A 22,327-nucleotide genomic window follows, 5' to 3' on the forward strand; every position below is an offset into this window, starting at 1 on the left:
TTAGATGGAGTAAAAATTTAATATTTCTGCACCCTTGAGAATTTTAGCTTTTGTAATGACTTAATGTTGTTTGCAAGTTTAGAGAACGACTATCAGAGATTTTTATTCACTTTTAGGTTTGATGGCTGATAAATGGATACTCTACATTTTATCAGAATAACGGGTTGTAGGAGCTGTTCACCTTAGGAGTAAAGTCTTCATTAACAATAAAATAGTAAAACAAGTTCAATTGTTTATCCACCTTGGGTGACATATTTTACATACAGTGAAGTGAGACATGATATTGATATTAAATTACAACAATTTTACAGTAATATTTATGCATTAAAGAAAACATTTGTTGGTAATGTGTAAAATGATAGAATTTTGAAATTTTATAGGAAATTGGTATGGTCATTTCTGTTGTATGGGTCAGAATATTGGACCTTGATTGTTCAACAAAATCAAATTTGAAGACTGCTGAGGTGAGCTAATTGAGATTTTTGCCAGGGTACAATTTATTGAGCCATAAGAGGATTGAGGGTGTTTGTTTTGAACTTATTTAGTCAGATTATATTGAATATCATTTAGAGAAATGGCATGCTCTTTTACTTAAAATGTCAGGTGGTCACATGCCTCAATGAATTTTTTGTTATAAACTAGCAAAGCTTTGTAATAACCATTTACCCTAAAATCATCTCTCACATATACTTGGATTTTTGAAATTTCAATTAAAAAATGTTTCTTTGATTTATAATGGGTCTTGATAATTAATCTGTACTGTTTATAATGATGATGATAACTTTTTCAATAGACCTAATATATGTATAGTTCTTATAGAATTATCGTATTTCTTTTTAATAAGTATTCTATGGGTAAAATAACAGTTTTTGCATGCTCTTTTACTTAAAATGTCAGGTGGTCACATGCCTCAATGAATTTTTTGTTATAAACTAGCAAAGCTTTGTAATAACCATTTACCCTAAAATCATCTCTCACATATACTTGGATTTTTGAAATTTCAATTAAAAAATGTTTCTTTGATTTATAATGGGTCTTGATAATTAATCTGTACTGTTTATAATGATGATGATAACTTTTTCAATAGACCTAATATATGTATAGTTCTTATAGAATTATCGTATTTCTTTTTAATAAGTATTCTATGGGTAAAATAACAGTTTTTTTAAGTCATCATCAATGTAACTGATAAACAGATACTGTTAATAAGTATTCTGTATACTTATAATAAAAATAAACAAATATAATCATATTTATCTATAATTAAAACTTTGGCAAAAAAGAATGGCATAAATGCTTCAATTTCTATTTACTTAATTTTTTTTTCAGAAACACTGGCAGCTATCATTTCAGATATCCAAGCACTTAAAGAAAAGGTAAAATTGAGTCTTTTTATCTTAATACTAGCATATGTATATATTTTGTTTGGAAAGGACTGGTCATATCCTGTCACTTTTGGCTCATATGTTATCAGTTACCATTTATGAAGCTAATTTTTTCATGCCACCTTTTTTTACAAAATGATCTTGTTCAATTGTAGATTCACTACTCTTATTTGTTATAAAAATTTCTCACTCTGCTTAAGATTAGTAAAAACTCAGAATCCATTACACTCTTTAAGAGAAATTTTTTGTTGTCAAATTTTGCACAACTCTACTTACTCAGATATCATATCGTACAGTGAAGACTGTCATTGTGATTAACAAGTTAAACATGGCAGAATAAGTGTGGCATTGCAGATGTATTATGGAAACAAATTTATTGTTGATATTTGAACTTTCATCATAGTTTGGATAAGTTTTATAGAGCTTTAATTCTTTTTTCACTATTGCCTTCATTTTAATAGTAGTTATTTCTTTAAACAGGCAGCAACACCAGGAACTGAATTAAGAGGAATGCCTAGCGATGAACAAAGTACTATGTTTGAAGGAATGGATAAGAAGATATATGTGCTAGAGAAGGCATGTCACAATAACGATGCTAAAATTAAAAACTTTGAACAAAGTAAATTTTAATTTTTTTTTGTTACATTGAAGCATAGATAGATTAATCAAGCCATAGTAGTTTTTAAATTAGTAATGGTCTTGTTAACTTACTAATTTCATTCATCTCCCTCACTAAAATACATTATATAAAGTTTAAAAAATAGTTACTCCGAGTAAGTACGTATTATGACATTTATTTACATAGTGTCCAAATACACGTGAATACTGCCATATTGCTTTCTAAAATACAGCATAATGTACAAGAGTTTTTATAAAATTGTCTCCCTCAAACATCATCCAAGATTTATCAAATTGAATTTATTCTTATATATATATGTAATATTATTCTAACATACTTAATTTATGCCATCTTTATCACTTTTTAATTTTTCTAGTTTTAATAAGGTAACTGTATTTTAATGATATTCTCATTATATCTAACCCAGTAATAAACAATGAATATCTATCTCATAATATTAAACAAATTAAATTTTGATAATGAAAATTTCAAATTCACATTTGAAATAGATAGTAATAGAATGTTAAATTATTTAGATGTCAATTTCAAAATAAACAAGGTCAACCAAATTGAAACATCAGTATATAGAAAATCTACATCTAATAAATTAACAATTCATGAAAGGTCAAATCTTCTGTGGTCTCATAAAATTAACATTTATAAAAATGTGATTAATAGAGCAATCAAATATATACATACAACAAATAGTGGTTGAAAATGGGTATGATACTACTTTAATTAATGATATTTATAAAAAAAAAAACAACTCTAAAAACCAAATAATAAAATAATTATCTTACAACCAATACCTTATTATGTATTCATAATAAGACACAAAAGAGTGAAAACATATACATAAAAGTATTTATCTACTAATAATATCATTGAAAAAATTACTAAAAATTACAATAAAGAAATATTTAAACCAGCATAAAACGTAATAACCACATAATAAAATATTTAAAAAAAAAACAAAAATTATAATAATAAGATAAACAATCTGTGTGGAATTTATATAATTAAATGTAATGATTGTGTTGGTATTATATAGGAAAAACAAACAGAGCCTTTAAAACTGAATTTCTTGAACATTATAGAAATTACAAAAATTATAAATTAGGTTTATCAAATATGGCAAATGATCTAATAAACAATCAACATTCTATTTTTGATATTAACACAATTTAGAAATTAATAAAGGTGACATAAAATTAAGTGTTTTAAAAAGATGTTACGTATATAAATATAAACAAAATTTCAGTTTGATAAACCAACAGACAATGTTTGAGGAAGACAGTCTTATCAAAACTGCAACAGAGAGCAGCACTTGTATAATAAATTAATAACAAAATTTTCCTTATTTCAGTATTTTTATTTTTTATTTTTATTATATAGTAACTAAATTATTTCAATCATGACTGAGGGATGCAGGATCCCACAAAGGTACTCTCATGGTAAAATTAAGGTAAGATATGACAACTCACTATTCTGTACTTGGTGGTTTTTATTTTAATATAATTTAAAAATATATATATATATACATACACAGGAGAGTTCAATGCAGTTGGTCGATGGTTGCACAAGCTTCCTGATGCCCTCATAAAAGAAGGTTTTCGATTGAGCTGCGAGCCAGGAATGCACCACTTCTTTCACTGTTTCATCAGAGGTAAATCGACGGCCTCTTTAACTGGACCAAACAAGTGGTAGTCAGAAGGGGCAAGATCAGGACTATACAGAGGATGAGCCAGTGCTTCAAAGGAGTTTCTGGAGCGTTTCAGCAGTGTGGGCAGCAGTATGTGGACGGGCATTGTCGTGCAACAACACAACACCTTTCAACAGCAGCCCTCGACGTTTGCTTCGAATTGCAGGCTTCAGCTTGGCAGTAAGCATCTCACTGTAACACGCACTGTTTATTGTCATGACCCTTTCCTCATAATGTTCCAGTACTGGACCTTGTGAGTCCCAAAAAACTGTAAGCATCAGTTTTCCTGCAGATGTTGGGTCTTGGGGAACTTTTTTTGTAGGGCGAATTTGGATGTTTCCATTCCATACTCTGCTGTTTATTCTCCGGCTTGTAATGATGGATCCATGTTTTGTCACCAGTGATGATTCTGTCTAAGATATCCTGTTCGTTACCATAGCGATCCAAATGTTTTTGGCAGATGTCCAAGCGCATTTGTTTATGCAACTGTACGAGTTGTTTTGTGACTCATCTTACACAGACTATGAAACCCAAGTCTGTTGTGGAGGATTTCATAGGCAGAACCGTGACTAATTTGCAGACGATGTGCCACTTCATCAATAATTACTAGTCTGTCTAAAAAGAACCATGTCACATGCATGCTCAATGTTTTCCTCATTTGTGGCGGTAAACAATTGTCCGGCTCCTTCATCGTGCGTAACACTTGCGTGACTATTTTTGAGTTTTTCAATCCATTTATAGACACTCCATTGCAGCAACACACTGTTCACTGTTCCTGTACTGTACCAAAAGTCTTCGATGAATTTCAGCCCCTGATACACCTTCCGACCACAAAAAACAGATCACTGAACGTTGCTCTTCTTTGGTACAAACAGAAAGCGGAACAGCCATCGTTAACAACAGGGCAGCGATAATAGAACTAACCTAACAGCATCAAACCTACACAACCATAACAACAATTAAACCACGCATGCCTCATCTACGCAACACGACAGTACTACTAACATAAACAAAAATATAACTAAATTTAAATTGCGGATAATAATTGACTTAACCCTCATATATATTATATATATATATATATATATATATATATATATATATATATATATATATATATATATATATATATAATAAAACAGTATCAAATAAAATAATTTAAACAATTAAAATATAACCACCAGATACAGTCAGAATAAAAAGGTAAGAACACTTACTTAACTGTAGCGCTTTCAAAGTGTCACCCCTTAAGTATTTAAAAATTTAAATTACACATAATTCGAATAAAAATAACATTTTGAATAAATTTCATCAATTAGTATATACTTGTGTCAATAAAAAATTTAAGAACTTTATTTAAAATTTTATTTTTATTCTAATTAATGTGTAATTAATATGTTTAACTGCTGAAGAGGGAGTGACACTCCAAAAGTGCTACAGTTAAGGAAGTACTCTTAGCTTTTTATTGTAACTGTACCTAGTGGTTATAATATTATAATAGTTTAGATTAATTATTTAAAATCTATCCCATAAAAAGGATGGTGTGTGGGTTTGTTTGATTGATTGGTGTGTGGGTTTGTTTGTGTATGTGCTCACATTTTTAATTTAGCTGCTACTGGTGCAGAGTGGACCATGTGGTGCACCGAGTGCTATGTACAGCATTCAAAGGATTCATTCTTTCAAACAATTTATACTTCTTTATACAAATGTTTTATCTATAATTATATTAGTGATTTCGAATATACAATTATATTATATTTTTTCCTTAAAAGAGAAAAACCTTGGAGTTAGAGCTGTGTCAAAAAAATCACAACTCAAGAAACTGCTAAAAATGTTCAGGATTTTGAAGCTTTTCAATATAAAAGTTTTTGTTGTTGGAGTAATAAATTCATGAACGTTATTTTGTTATAATTGACAAAAACATTTAACAAATTCATGTGTAATGAAACATAAACCATATAACATATTCACGGTGGGCCATAGGCCCACTTTTTTCCTAGATAATATTAAAAAAATTATTTGTTTATATTGTATATTTATATATATCTTTTTTTAATAAAATAATTCATTAACAAACTGACCACTGTGCTAATAAAATTTAATGTTAAATGAAATTTAAACGACCAAAACACAGTAAATATTAAGATATATGTATATAGAAATGGATCCAGCTTCATCATTAAAGAACATTGCATTTAAAATTTCTACTCAATTATCATCTATGAAAGACTTACATCACCATCAATATCCCAATCAATTACATTTACAGGCTGTAGCTGCTGGACTTCAAAATATCAATCTGTTTTACTTTCTTAGCAGATCTCTGTTTTTATAAACATTTTCTTTGGAGATTGAGCTACCATTTTCACATCTAATATCTTACCACACATCTATGGACATGTAGACATTTTATTTTATGTAAGAAAGGAGTGAGAATAAGTCTCCAAGACATTTTATCTATACGGCATGTTCTTAATTACCAAAATAATTAACTTTGTCTAATTCTTTTTTTTCTTTAATTTATAAATTATTTAGTAATATATTTAATATATAAACATGGATACTATGAGAAAGGGTGGAGTAATTAAAATGTGATTGTTAAGACTTTAGAAAAGATTAAATGGACTAATACGAGTGAAAAATGGGGTAATTAGAAAAGTGTACAAGAATAAAAACTTAATTTAGAATAGAAAAGGTAATTGAGTATAATAGTTCATAAAGGAAAGGAGCTGATTATACAGTTCCAGAAAGATTAACAAAATAGACACCAGAAGAATTTAACAATTTCAGATGATCTAAAAAGGAATGATAGTTGTTAATAATAACCAAACCTTTTGCTTGGAGTAGAGAAGAATAAAATGGATATGGTCTAAGAGATCACCTCGGAGCAAACAGTAATACAATGATTAACTAGTGTATAAATGTATGATTATACATAATGTCTGATACTACATCGTGTATGATAATGTAGTGTGTTTGTAATATGGTATTATATATTATTATTTACTTTTTTTTTAGAAAAAATCTATTTTATAAATAAAATGTTTTACTTCACATTGTAGTGGCTAATAAATGTAAAGCAAATTTAAAGCTTTTTGTCAAAAATTTGGTAAAGATTTAATATAATCTTTTTAGTACCACCACTTTGTAAACTTTGAATTGTTATTAGTCTTATCTTAAACAATGATTTTATTGTATGATAACAGTTTTTTTAAAAAATAATTTTCAGATATTAGACGTGATTTGAATTCTTTAGAAGAACAATTTAAAGGTCTTGAGTCAGATCTTAGTTCAGTGGTTGATAAAATTCAGGAACAAATTCTAGACAATTTATCATACCAAGGGAAACGATCATTATCTGGACAAGTAAGTGTTTGTTTATTACTTTCGAAAACTAGCTCCTAGAAATTTTTAAAATAATTTAATTAATAGATATACTGCATTATTTTTGGTTCTGTTAGGATATATTTTAATGATTTTATTTTGCAGAAATAAATATAGAGATATAAAAATAGAACAAGATACAAACATGTTTCTTCTTTTCATTTTTTATCCTGTACATTCAGAACTGTTGAATAATAGTCATTAAAAATATTTTACACCTTTTTACGGATAAAATGAGAGCAAAACAACACTTTTCCCAAAGAAAAGCCAAAAAATGTGTCTTTTTAATATAAACTTTATTGAAAATTTAATTTGTTTTTGTGCTCTAAACTTTTAAGATTTTTTATGTAGAAATTATTTTTCTTCTTAATCTTTCTTAAAAATGTGGGGGGCTCTTTAATGTAGAATAATTACTATTCAGAGCTCTTTAATGTAGGACAGTTACTATTCAGAGCTATTTTATATAAGGCAACTTACTCTTCAGAGCCGCTCGACTGCATTTATATATTTTCATTGGCAGGACAAAATTTTCGTATTGATGTAAGGTGAGAACTTTAAGATCATTAGACAAACTTAATGCCTGCTATTTCTAAAACAAGAGAAGTATTTTTGGACAAATAAAAGCGTCTGAAAATTGATTGTTCACCCATTATTTTATTTAATTAAATATTGCATAATGACGTTTAGTCCTTTATTTCCATACCTTGTTAACTTTTTTTTTTAGTCTGATTTATTGTCCTTTTTTAGTTCAGTTTATTTTTTTTTATTTTTTATATTTTGGCTCAGTGATACAGAGTAACTGGACCGAAGTTATAACCATATCAGAGAGGTATCTGTTGAGAGCCAGACTAAGGAATGTTTTCTGTAAGAGGGTGCAGCTCTTTCAGTAGTTGTTAAGGGTGTAGGTCAGGAAGACTGGCCATATCAACAACCTCAACCTTTTGAGTACTGGGCAGCTGAAAGCAATGAAAAACTACAGCTTTTATTTTTCCAAGAAATGTAGCTCACTGCATCTTTATGTAGCAAAGATGGAGACTCCTTCCATGGTAGAATATTCTGGAGGTAAAGTAATCCCCTGTTCGGATCTGTGGGTGGGGACTACTAAGGAAGGGGGTCATCAGAAAATTAAAGAATAACATTCTATGGATCTGAGCATGGAGTGTAAGATGTCTAAAGTAGGTTGGTAGGTTAGAAAAAAGAGTTAAATGTAGATGTAGTAGGAATTAGCAGGGTTTGGTACGAAGAGGAAAATCACTTTTGGTCAGGTCATTTTAGAATAATTAATTCAGCTTCAAGTAAAGGGCAGTCAGGAGTAGGTTCATAATGAACAAGAAGATAGGGAAGAGAGTATTGTATTTCAAAATGCATAATGATAGAATCATTGTAATAAGGATAAAATCAAGACCTAAGCCAACAACGTTAACGTTATGCTTACAAGTGCCCATGATAATGAGGAGTAGTGTGTATACGAAGAAGTTGACCAAGCAATTAAACACATAAAAGGAGATGAAAATTTAATAATAGTTGGAGATTGGAATGCAAGCACTGGAAAAGGCAAGGAAGGAAATATTGTGGGTGAATATGGGCTGGGCAAAAGGAATGAAAGATGGGACTGACTTACAGAGTTTTGCATGAAGTATAATTTAGTAATTTGCAATACCCAGTTTAAAAATCATAATAGAAGAATATAAACATGGAAAAAGCCAGGCGATACTGCAAAGTATCAGATAGATTGTAATATAATATAATCATGATTAAATAAAGATGGCACACTGATTTATAATAAGAAAGAAAAGGTTGATAAGTGGGTGGAATATATTGAAGAGTTCTACAGAGGAGGAAATGAATTAGAAACTGGTGTTATACAGGAAGTCGAAGAGGATGAAAAGAGAGATACAATACTGAGATGGGAATTTAATATAGCATTAAAAGATTTGACTGGCAGAAAGGCTCCTGGGATAGATGGGATACCTGCAGAATTACTGTGTAGTGCTGGTGAGGAAGGGATAAATAGATTATTCAAACTGGTGTGTAATGTTTACCAAAAGGGGGAAGTTCAGTCAGACTTCAAAAAGCGTGTTATTGTCATCATACCACAGAAAGCAGGATCAGATAAATGTTAAGAATAAAGAACAATTAGCTTAACTTCTCATGCATCAAAAATTTTAATTAAAATTCTGTTCAGAAAAATTGAGACGAGAGTGGAAGAAGTGTTAAGAGAAGACCAATTTGGTTTCAGAAAAAGTATAGTGACAAGGGAAGCAATTTTAGTGCTGAGATTATTAACAGTAGGAAGATTAAAGAAAAACAAATGGATATACATTGCATTTATAGATTTAGAAAAGGCATTTGGTAATGTAGACTGGAATAAAATGTTAAGCATTTTTAAAAAATTAAAGTTCAAGTATAGAGATAAAAGAACAATTGCTAACATTTACAGGAACCAAACTGCAACAGTAATAATCAAATAGCATAAGAAAGAAACGGTAATAAAAAACGAGTCCAACAAGGATTTTCCCTATCTCTGTTACTTTTTAATCTTTATGTAGAACTAGCAGTTAATGATGTTAAAGAACAGATCAGATCTGGAGAAACAGTGCAAAGTGAAAAGATAAAGATGCTATGATTTGCTGATGATATAGTAATTTTAGCTGAGAGTAAAGAAGATTTAGAAGAAGCACTGAATGGCATGGATGAAGTCCTACACAAGAACTACTCCATGAAAGGTGAAATGGTTAAATAAGAACAAAACGAAAGTGATGAAATGCAGTAGAAATAAAGTAGATGAATCACTGAATATAAAAATCTGATGAGAAAAACTATGGAGGTAGAAGAATTTTGTTATTTGGGAAGTAGAATTACCAAAGATGGACAAAGCAGGAGTGATATAAAATGCTGAATAGCACAGGTGAAACGAGATTTCCATCAGTAATATAATTTGCTTGCATCAAAAATTAATTTATATATCCGGAAAACATTTTTGAAAGCATATGTTTGGAGCATAGCTTTATATGAAAGTGGAACTTGGGACGATTGGGATACCTGAGAAAAATAGATTAGAAGGTTTTGTAATGTGGTGCTATAGGAGAAAGTTAAAAATCAGATGGCTGAATAAGTTACAAATGAAGAAAGAAGCATTTGGAAAAATATAGAGACAAACTTATAGGCCAATCTTAAGACATCCTGGAATAGTTTTGTGAGTATATAAGTTAATTCTTGTTGTAGTTTGGTTCCATCATGTTTTATATTATACTAGCAAATACCCTGTTTGAATTTTGAAAATTGGACGATTACTTGCAGAGATATTATAAGAGTACCCCATTACAGCTCTCAAAACAGCGCCCCAGGGGCACTTTGTTTTTTACTAGTTGATGGTGATGATTGGTATAGCCTTGCACAAGGTGCTTGCATCACCCCTCCGCACTCTAGCCTCATATGCAGACCCCATGGGAAGCCCATTGTTTAATAACAATGGGCTTGTTTAATAACAAGTTTTAGGTAGATTTCATAAGAAAGCTACCCATTGTAATGGGTACCATGATTTGATTTCTGGAAAATTTTGACATATTTTCATGTTAGACCCCAAAACCACCGTCAGTTCAAAAGTTTATATATTCACATAATATAAATATGTATACATACATTCATATATATATATAATATATGTAATGTATTATATATTTTATATATATGTATATATAATTTCACTTTGTTGTGGACACGATAACTGTCATAATTTTGCATCAATCACTTTCAAATTGATACATAAAATATAACGACCCAAAATCTTGATTGAGTGCTTTTGCAAAAAAAAAAATATCGCTATAACTTTCTTATTTAGTAAAATATCAAATTCGCTGAAAGTTCCTGCTATTCGTTGAATAAGGGCCTAAAACTTATTTAAAGTTTTTTGATATCACCAACCATTGCCCCAGGGGTGGGAAAAAAGGGATTTTGAAGACAAAACAGCATACCTTCCTTTAACAGACACAATGTTGTTTACATTTAATTGGTTTAAAGTTGTCATTAATCCTCTAAACATTACCTAAAATGTTTGTCTGAAACAGTTTTTGTTATGACCAACCCTTATGGCAAAGGATGACCAAAATGTTGTTGGAAGTAGATTGGGCTTGTTGTTTGCTAAACATGGAAACTTTTCTTCACATGATGTCATTGTCATATTGAGTAAATTTGAAGTTTTCCTTAACTTTAATATGGAAATCTTTTTTATCTTGTACTTAGCACCAGTGAAATCTGCCTCGCTTTCCGGCGTGCTAATAGGGATTTTTTTTAATACTATTTTATTTAATGTACATTTAATCCTATTATATTTGTTATATTATTCATTCGACTGATTTGAATCATTCAGTTCAAACCCAGCTAACACAGTGGTAAGGGCTTACAGTTTATATTTCATTAATTTAAAGTTTTTGCTTCAACTGGCAAATCTCTACTACTATGTATATATATAGCCTATGACATTCCTGGTAGTGTAAGGATTCCAACACAGGGTCATACATACATAAATACACCCTAAATACATTACACTCCTTTCTAGACAGTCATGTACAAAGGAATTATATGTAAAAATAACCTGTACTGTATGTTTTTTTTTTTTTTGGAATAAAATAACTAAGTATATTGAAATATACTAAAAAACATAAAAACTATACTAAAAACAATTACACTTTCCTTTGAAGCATATAGTTTTTATAATCAATACTATTTAATATAGAATTTTTTCTTATTTTCCAGCATCTACTAGTGATTATAAGTCATTACTTATTTCTTAAAGTTTAAAGTCACACATCCAAAGAAAAGACTGTGATGATTTATGATAACAAGTTTATTTTACTCAGCTTCAGCTACTGACATTTTTTATGAGTTTCACACCCTTTTACTTTGCAAATGTAAAGTAATTAAATTTACTGTCTTGCCAAGAATCCATGTATTCTTATTTATTTTATTATAACTTATTCACTTTGAGTATATTTACTGAAGTTAAACTTTCTAATCATATAAACCATATTATTATTTTTAAAGCATGAAAATTATTTGTTGTTAAAAGGCTGATGAAATTCAGGATAAATGAGGAGAAAAGATTCAGGCTGATAAATTTAAGACAAATGAGGAAAAAAGGCTGCTTCAGTGAGTTAGTTGACTTTGGATTCACTAGAGATTAAGATTTTATCATGAAGATCTTCCTCTTTTAAATAGAGGTGGTGCATATAATGCATTGTCATATTAAAAAAAGACTCATTAGTTCTTTGTTTTACACTATCTATCCTGTTTTTCTCAAGGTTGTTAATGTATGTAATACACCTGAGATAATTAACCCTCCCTACATCAAGTGCAACTTATCTCACAGATTCATCATCCACAAATCTATAAATATAAAAGATCTGACTTGAATATCACTTTAATATCTTCCCCCTGTACCGTAAACTGTCATCAGTTGTTTTTGTGATTCAGTACAGTTAAGACATAATTTCCCAAGGCATCTTTAATTTCAATGATTCCTTGTGCCTGTTTAAGATACTATTTACAATGCTATTGTTCAGACTTCCACAAATAAATTTAAGTATATCTTAAACTTATTTAATTAGGTATTTTATTTTAGAGTTAATTGACAGATTTGTTACACCTATTTAGGTAATATTTTACTATCTATCAAGAACTTATTATCCATACTATTACAAAGATGCAGAGGTATTGCAAAATTTGTTGATGGCGTCTGACAATGATGAAAATGAACTTGAATTTGAAGATGCAAGTGACACATGTAGTGAAGATCAATTTGAAGACAGGGACCAAAATTCTGATGCTGAACAAGAGAGTTCTTATTCAAAAAAAGATCAGGAAAGTAATAACAAAGAAATAGATGAAAATTCTGTCTGCAAATATATAATATCCAAGTGGAAAAAACTAAATTTTCACAGCATGTAAAAATGACACTACAGAATACTGTATTTTAGTGTCATGCAATCTGCAAACAAGCCAAAACTAATCTTGAGTGTTGGAACTGATTCATAAATAAGGAAATATTGGACATCATTTTTCAGGATACAAATGAGCATATTGTAAAATTTGGTCCCAGTATTTTCATGAGAGAGGCATCAAATATATCGATCTTGTCAAAATAAATGCATTTATAGGGCTGATATATGTAGTGGCACACTGTGCAGTAATAGACAAAGCTTAGATGAATTGTGAGGAGATGTTGGTCATGGAGTTAGTATTGAACTTAAAATGATTCATGTTTTTTCTTTGTTGCATCTGTTTTGATCACTTATGAAAGCGAGAAGAATGAAGGAAATCTGACAAGCTTGCTGCTATTTGCAAGATATTTATATTTATTGGTGAAAACTCTAAAAGACACTATTCACCTGGACCAAATGTAGCAACTGCTGAAATGCTATATTATTTAGAGGGAGGTGTTCATTTTGATAATATATTCCTTCGAACCTGAACAATTGCGGAATTAAATTTTTTTCCTTAGTAGGTATACAAGTTTGGTACATGTATAATTGGGAAATATATCCTGGATGACAACCTGAAAGATAATTTGAAATCAATTATAAAACTATCAATGTTACCAAAAGACTCACCAAACCTATTTAACACTATTTGCAACATTACAGCAGATAACTATTCTTGGATGTAGAACTTTTTAAGTTTCTCCCAACTAAAAACTTATATATTAGTTCATTAAACAAAAGAAGTGCTACTTCAGAGTTGATCACATCTAAACATAGTTGTGCAAAAACAATATTTGATACAGAAGGATGCCACAATTTTATCATATATTCTGATAAAAAGTAAAAATGTTATACTAATATCCAGAATGCATTTTGACAATTGAGTTGGCAAAAAGACAGAGGATGAATAAAACCCTGATATTATTACTTTTTATAATCATACCAAATCAGGAGTCAATCTTTTAATGTACAAAGAAATACTTGGTGCTGACCATTGGTAGTGTATTTTACAATTGTTAATAAAGATGTCATTAATGCACAGATGCTGTATTTAAAAAATGGTTATGTTATAAAATTAGAAAAAAAAACATTTATTTTTGAAACAGTTGAGTAGGAAAAATTGTTAGTGGAATATATGAACTGAATGAAGAGCTGGAAAAAATATAGGCAAATTCCTTTACTTCTCCAACAAAAACTGTAGACTTCACTGTTAACCTGCAGTCAAAGTAGAAGAACCTGAGACCAAAACTTTGTCAATCGATAGAAAACATTGTGAACCTTGTGTAGGGAAAGAAGGACAAAGATTTTTCCTGTACACTTTGCAAAGTTTTTTTGTTTAAAACAAGCAACAGTGATTTGTGAAAATTGTTTCAACTCCAAATTCAATGTCAATAAACCTGATGAAGAGCAGATTAGTTAATATTATTATTCTACTATCTAATCAGATAAGTTTGCTATTTATTGACAGATTTTATGTTTTATTGATTTTTATACCTAATCTGTAATAAATATGTCGTGTTTCAAGTAAAATTTCATTTTGAATAAATAAAAGGTAAGTTAAATGTTTTTTCAATCTAAATAAATAGAATTTATATTCAAATCTAGCAGATGCATTGCACCCATACTGGATAACTTTTATATTTTCCTCAGCAAAGTGTTAAGGAACTAGTCACAGTTGCTTTCACTGTAATAATGATGTTAACCATAAAATGCTAGGCAATGAGCAGAGTGAAAGTGTCACTTGTTGGCTGACATATATGTGGTGATTCATTGGTTTTGCTTGGCTCATTAAGTACCACCATATATTTGGGTCCATATCACTTTTCATTTTCTTTAGTATGTATGGAATTTGTTGTTGTTGAGAATGTCCTCTTTGCTATTTTCAGGTATAACTTGTTTTTCATACAAGGTACATACAACTGCTTTTGTTATATATTATGCAATAGACAGACATTAAATGGAAAGATGTACTGTTGCTTATGCAATTTTTTTGAATTAAAAAATTATTTAAAAATATTTTTAGTCTTTAGTATATTACCTAATTTAAGTATTGTATATTTTTAGGATAATATGACTGATTTAGGTGGAACTATAGGTATGCTGCATCAAGAATTAGATCTTCTGTCAACAAATCTACAAACTTTAATTATGGATCATGATCGAAAGAATGAAATCATTAAGGTCAGATTTATTTTATTTATTTTTAAAAATTTATCTTGATGGAGTTTAAATCCAGGGAAATTGAAAAAAAAGAAAAAATGAGGTAATTTCTTCTTACCTTAGTATCTTGCTTCTTGTTTCAGGAGATTTTAATTTAGATCAAAATGTGCATTTGCATGTTTTTGAAAAAAATCAACATTTGTACACTGAGTGCTATTAAAATCTCAGTAGATCAACCGAAATTATCACATAATGTGTTTCTGAGGTGGTTTATCTAGCTTTCCCATGAGGAAGGTTGATAATTTAAAGCTCTACTTATGAATACTAATAGATTCTTAATATTGTTCTCTCCCATTTTATTTTGTATTGTAAGTAGCAGCACATCCTTACCTAGCTATTCATGGATAAAATATCCAACAAATACAATCATTACATGAAAAAGGATTGCAGTTGCCAAAGAGTCCTAAATTTAAAAAAAACGCTGTACTTTGAGACATCTGGTATATCATATAAATCTAACATTCAGTTAATTACGCAATAAAACAGTTATTCAGAATATCAAGAACAATTTTTTTTATAAAGGTTTGTTAATAACATATTCAATCAGGAATGATTTTGCTTACAATTGAGTGGACGTAGTTTCTGATCTGTAACTGTTTTTCATAGGTTATATGAGTAATTCTGCTAATATAACAAATTTCTATTAAGGGTTATTTTTAATATAATATGTGGCTAATAGAAAAAAATTGTTTTATATGAGTTTAAATGTGGAACATTATACTTCTAAAATTTTCTCTTTTGATGTCTTTCCCAGTTTTTATTTTGTGCCAAATAAGGCAGACATTTAAAAACAACATATATTTTTATTAATACTCTTGTATATTATTTTTTGCAGTTTTAATTTATCTAATAACTTAGACAATTTATGTACTAGATTTTAATAATTAAAAAAAAGCAAATTAAAATAAATTTTTTATATGGATCAACCTGGAAGTAATAATAATTTTACTCTGTAAATGTGGTCATCGAGATGCTGCTAAATCCTGCTAATCTAAATACAGAATTAAGAACCTGGAGAAAAATGGACATTAAAAGGATGAAAATGTGTAAGTATGGAACTGATTTCTGGGTTGCCTCATTAAATTTTAAATTACAAAGAATTTACAAAAATCTAGAAAAGTGTCTTTTAAGTACATACTACATTTGAAAACAGGCTCTAAGCAGATTTTTTTTAATCATTAGATTTACTTATACCTCCATCTGCATATAGAATTATACATGAAACTACTTCTAGTAGGTAATGTGTGATTTTATAACAGATCATCTACAATACTTTGTTTATAAACTGTTGTAAACAGTTGTACGCAATTAAGTTATTGCAAAAATGTCAAAAGAATGTAAAAAAAAATGGAAATTAATTTACTTTTTGTAATCTATAATAGTAAAAAATGCTAAACACTGTAAAATTTCAGTTATTATATTTTAATGACATTACGTTTTCTTTCTCTACACTATTTGTTAAAATGAAATAGGACATAGTTCATTTAATTAGAGTAAAAATACTGTTTGAGTAACTTTCTTAATGTATTGATATGACATTCTAGTGGCATGTTGCAGTGCCAGATTGTTCTCCATATTTTAAATAACTCTACTGTTGTAAAATTATTTAATTAATTAAATTATTTAAATAATTTTCCAATTTGGAATTCTTTCTGTCAAAAATGTTCAAATCCTGGAGTATACTATGTCTATATATATTAGTACATTTTTATATATTATTTTATAGAAATTGAGAACTGCCATTGAGAGATTAGAAAATACAAAATTGGACAAAGACTTTGTAGATGATCTTCTTGCTTGTAAAGCTGATACAGTACTTGTGAATAGAAAAGTTTCTTATGAACAGTTTGATCAAACATGTTATGAGTTAAACGGCGTTGTTAATAATGCATTAAAAAAGATTGATGAACAGGTACAGTTTATATTACTGATTCTTTGATTTATTTTTCAACTTTTAACAGATATTAGTTCATACAAAACTTATATACAAAACAGTTTTATACATAAAATTGCTGTTTTAACATGATTAACAAATGTTTAAATGTATTCTGCTATATAAAATTGTTAATTCGTATCTCTTATTAATTTATTTTTGTAGTAAGTCTCAGTAGCTGATGACTGATTTGTTTCCGACTGATAGAGGAAAAGAGTGATTTCATGGAAAGAAAAAAGGAACATTTTAATTTTCTTGATTTGGAGACTGGAACACTGACTTTTACCTATAATTTTGCCAAGTTTTTGTATGTTTGAAGTAATGATTCATTGTTAAGCTTCTTGTTACTGTGATACCAAGTTAATTTATACAGATTGTTCTGGTATCTGTCTGCACCAAGGAAGAAATAATGACAGCATTTTATTCATTCAAAGGGGGGGGGGGGATGAAATCTGTACAGTTTATTCAGGAATGGAGCAGCAGTATAGTGACGGTTGTTAAACAACTGTTATCATGTATAAGCAGATATACACCTGGAATGAATAGTTCAGATAGGGTTTCCCCTTCTAAGACTAACATCAGTATCAAAGCTATTAACCAAAGATTCATACTAATCAGTGAATTAATTTGATGAAGTTACAAACAAGCTTAGTGTAAGTTAGTAAATTTAAATAGGGGATTCCATAATTCAGCAACCTAGCAGAATTTATTTTTACAACATAAAGTATATTATTTTGTTGTAATATAATACAATTGCACAGATTGATGACATCTTATTGTAATAAGTCAATATCAGGTGATGTGAACAATTCTTAACGTACATAAAAAATGTTCTATAAACTGTATAGCTGAATATACACAATAGACATGGTTGTCTTGACTTCACTGCAATGAAAAGGTTTAAGCATGAATTAATTTATGTTTAACCATGAATTATTAATTGAAAAGCTCGAATTCTATAAATTGCAGGTTCCAACTTGAACTGGATTTGGTCTTATTTCTCTAAATATTATCAAAATATTATGGATAAATGAAACGTAACCTTGAGATTATTAATCAGGGTCCTTAGTCTGCTTTTTTATATTTAAGTCATACAAATCAGATCATGATAGATATCTGAGATAATATCTTGAACAGATGACCAGGTGGTTTGAAGCTAATGGGTTACATTTCACAGATTAATTTATTTATTTACTTATTCAATAACAACAGGCTAATGTCGTATAACAGATGACAGTGGATAATAATCAATTTTGTAGTGTATGAAAAATGCTATGACTGAAAAGTATTTGAATACAGAACCTCTGAATGAAAGGCAGAGATGCTCTCCACTCTGCCATGGAGATAAGCGTAGTAAAATACATGTAATTTCAGAGCAATTACCAGAGAATTGCAAAAACTGATTGTTCTTATCTTAGTAGAATTAGTTGTTAATGATCGTACCATATTCATTGTTTTAAAAATAGACCACTCTAATTTTAAGAGACCGTATTTCATCTATAATGTAAAAGATCTGCTGCTACTTTAATATAATCTTAGTTCAAGAGATAAACAAATGTGTAATTAAAATGTTTATAGTAATATAATTACTCCAAACATAGAATCTCCTCTTATGATAATTCTCCTTATGCTGATATTTACTAATGTAATCACTCCAATTTTAGATTAATTACTAGAAATTTTCACAAAATTTAAACAAGCATACATAAATATTTAATTCAGGAAAAAACAATTCAATGAAAATTAAAAATATATTTAAAGAGAACTTTGTTTTTTTATTTTTTCCCACTTTTTTATTGTAAACTACTATTCTGCATCAGAATTTTATTCGATGATGATTCTTTATATTATGTGTGATTCTATAATCTAAACCTAATGGTTCTATAATCTTTGTGTTAAATCTTTTGTTTGCTGTTTTAATTCTATATTGCATTACTTTGTATATTATATTTCTTTGTATTTACTGTGTAACTAACCTGATACTAGTCATCTGACACTGAACGAGCTTTTAATGGTGATATATAACAAAAAAATAAATGTAAATTTCATAAATAAGAATAAAGTATTATTAGATTTGTTACTAATTGCAAGGCAACCCATATATGCATTAGCTAATGCATGTGTAGCTACACATACGGATATAATACATAGGTTGTTTGTAACACTTGTAAAAACTATTCATATAAATTTAGAATAAAAATTTACTTGTCACAATTAAGGATGGACACTTATATAATTTTACACTTATTTCTGTGATATAACCACTTTCCACTTCCTTTTTCCTGTTTAGCCTCCAGTAATTACTATTCAGATAAAACTTCAGAGGATAAATGAGAGTGATATGTATGAGTGTAAATGAAGTGTAGTCTTGTACAGTTTCAGTTCGACCATCCTGAGATGTGTGATTAATTGAAACCCAACCACCAAAGAACACCGGTATCAGTGATCTAGTATTCAAATCCATGTAAAAATAACTGACTTTACTAGGACTTAAACACTGGAACTCTTGACTTCCAAATCAGCTGATTTAGGAAGACACATTCACCACTAGACCAACCCGGTGGGATTTCTGTGATATCTCCACCTTAACATACTTAAATAAGAATTTGTCAACATATCACAAAAATAATGTAAAAAACATCATCCCATTAGAACAAATAAATTAAATCGTAGCCTTTTCATAGTAAACTGAACATGTGCTAATAAATATTATTCATTTAAGCACGGCAGTGGATTCCAGCATTTTTGCCAACTGGTTAAAATATTTTTATATTGTTTAGAAAATATACATATACAGGCTGTGACTTTACATATCAGGTGTCATTTCAGTAATAATGAAGTTGTGGATTACTATACAGTATGCATTTGTAGTGGAAATATATATTTAAAATACTGATTTGGTTGTGATTACACAGTGATTATTCCATTATGATAACCAATATTCCATGTCATATTGCCGTTTGTAGCTGTAATACGATAAAGTTGTGGTTAATAAATTTTTGAATTACTGCTTTTGCAATGAAAACAAACCACTGAATTCTGTACACTATATGAGAATTCCTCCAAAGATTGATAGATCAGGCAGACCCTCATTGTAACCATTGTTTTCAACCGCAAAGCACGCTACAGCCCTTTGTTTATCTTACAGTTTTGAGTTTTGACCACAGGGTCAGAATTCTTCTGACCCTGTGGTCAAAACTCAAGGATTTGAATTTTCATCCATAAAATGATGGTGGGACAAGTTCTAAGTGAGGTTGATTAAGCAAATCTGGTGAAATTTTATAAAAATTTTATTAACTCATTTACTTATAAATTGTTTCTGCTAATAATAACGAAGTGCATTTTCATTTATCGGGAATAGTAAACAAATAATTTTCATTACTGCTCTGATAAGAATCCTAAACAGTTTCATATACGTTTTCTTCACAGTCTAGTGTTTTCTGGAAAGTTTTGGAATTAGGCTCATTTCTTCAAAAAAGAAAGACATGCAGTGACGATCACTACTGACTGGAACATATTGATATTACAAGATTTTGGCTTATGTGGTTTGGTTTCCAGCAGACTGGAGCAACAGCCCACATTGACAGAACATCCATGGTGGTGGTTCGAGAGATTTTTTTCTGGCAAGGTGATTTTCAAAGAAGGAGATATTGCATGGTCAGCATGTTCTCCAGATCTGTCTATGTGATCATTTTCTATGGGGTTATTTAAAGTTTAGAGTGTTTGGCCCAATAACATTAATGAACTGAAAGGCTCAGTACAAGAAATCTGAGCAATCCCTGGTAATATGGTGCAAGCAGCAATGTGAAGTGTGTGGGAAAGGCTGCAATAGTGCATAGAAAATAGTGAAGGACATTTGTCTGTGTTATTTAAAAAATGAATTTATGCCAATGAATGACATTATATTTACTATAATTAAATATTAAAACATACTTAAAAGAATTATATTTGGATATTTTTTATTTCATTTTTAAAATTGTCAGGTTCCTGTGGCACTCTGTATTATACATAGAAAAATGTGCAGATAAAATACTACACTAACACTGCTAACTGCTTCTCCATTTTTATGCAGAGGCAACTGACAAAGTCAGTGCAATGAAACACTTGTATGGCCAAACATGAAATGTGATACATAAGATGTAGAACAAAAAATAAATAAATAAAAAGGATGCATAGTGATAAAAATTACCTATATATATATATATATATATATATATATATATATATATATAAACATTCAAACACAATTCCAAAGGTTTTCAGAAAGAATAAGTATTGTTACTATCAGAAAAAAAAACACATGAGTTAATCTATACTAGCAAAAATCATACTGATAAACATAGAGTTTACAAGCTAAACTACATTGGCCACATTAAGTAATATATATAGTAAGATAGAGTAATATATAATATCTCGCAGATATAAAGAGCAGTACATGCAAACAACAGACTTAATCATTGTGAATCATCTCATAGAAACTGAGCACATACAAAGATATATAAATTTTATTTTATTGTATAAAAATAACGAACACATGTTTAACAATGTAAAATCTATAAGTGCACTAAATTTAATGAAAACAGTATGCTGTGATAAATGAACAAACATAACACAGGTAAAATGTTATTAACCAGATGCTAAATTAGTTTCTTATCACTTTAAGGAGAGTGTTATTTAAGTACTATCTGTACTTGTACTTGTGTTATCTATCTGAGCACCACAGAAGAAACTACATTATAATTTTCTAAAAGCATATTTCAAGTATTTAGAGTGATTTGCAAATAATTTATTCTGTAAAAGTGTAGAGCTTATTTTGTCATACTGATCATGAATTGAATGTTATCAAAAGCTGCAGTTGTATAGTTACCCCAGCTAATCTATGAGCTTATGATGTCATGTACTGACATCTCATTATATTATTTGTTCCAAAACATTATTTTTGCGCGTAGTTATTATTTTTATTTCATTTTTCGACTTACAAAAAATACGGATGTCCAAACAATACATTTATGTTGTGTGTTCAATTCTTTCCACTTGAGTTGATTACATGTATAAAAATGCTTAATTACTCAATCTTCTAAACAATAACAATTCCTTAACCAATGA

General features: G+C 29.3%; 1 protein-coding gene across 1 annotated transcript in view; it reads left to right on the top strand.

Moving 5' to 3' along the window:
- LOC142330678 (uncharacterized) overlaps positions 1–22,327 on the top strand; it is a 53,477-nt gene that overhangs the window by 15,828 nt on the left and 15,322 nt on the right. Inside the window, exons 8-12 of the mRNA XM_075376124.1 lie at positions 1,330–1,376; positions 1,866–2,004; positions 6,936–7,072; positions 15,133–15,249; positions 17,015–17,200. Of these exons, the coding sequence (XP_075232239.1) occupies positions 1,330–1,376; positions 1,866–2,004; positions 6,936–7,072; positions 15,133–15,249; positions 17,015–17,200 (626 nt within the window). The remainder of the gene's footprint in view (positions 1–1,329; positions 1,377–1,865; positions 2,005–6,935; positions 7,073–15,132; positions 15,250–17,014; positions 17,201–22,327) is intronic.

The sequence above is a fragment of the Lycorma delicatula genome, chromosome 9 (assembly GCF_047948215.1).
Source record: "Lycorma delicatula isolate Av1 chromosome 9, ASM4794821v1, whole genome shotgun sequence".
Classification (NCBI taxonomy): domain Eukaryota; kingdom Metazoa; phylum Arthropoda; class Insecta; order Hemiptera; family Fulgoridae; genus Lycorma; species Lycorma delicatula.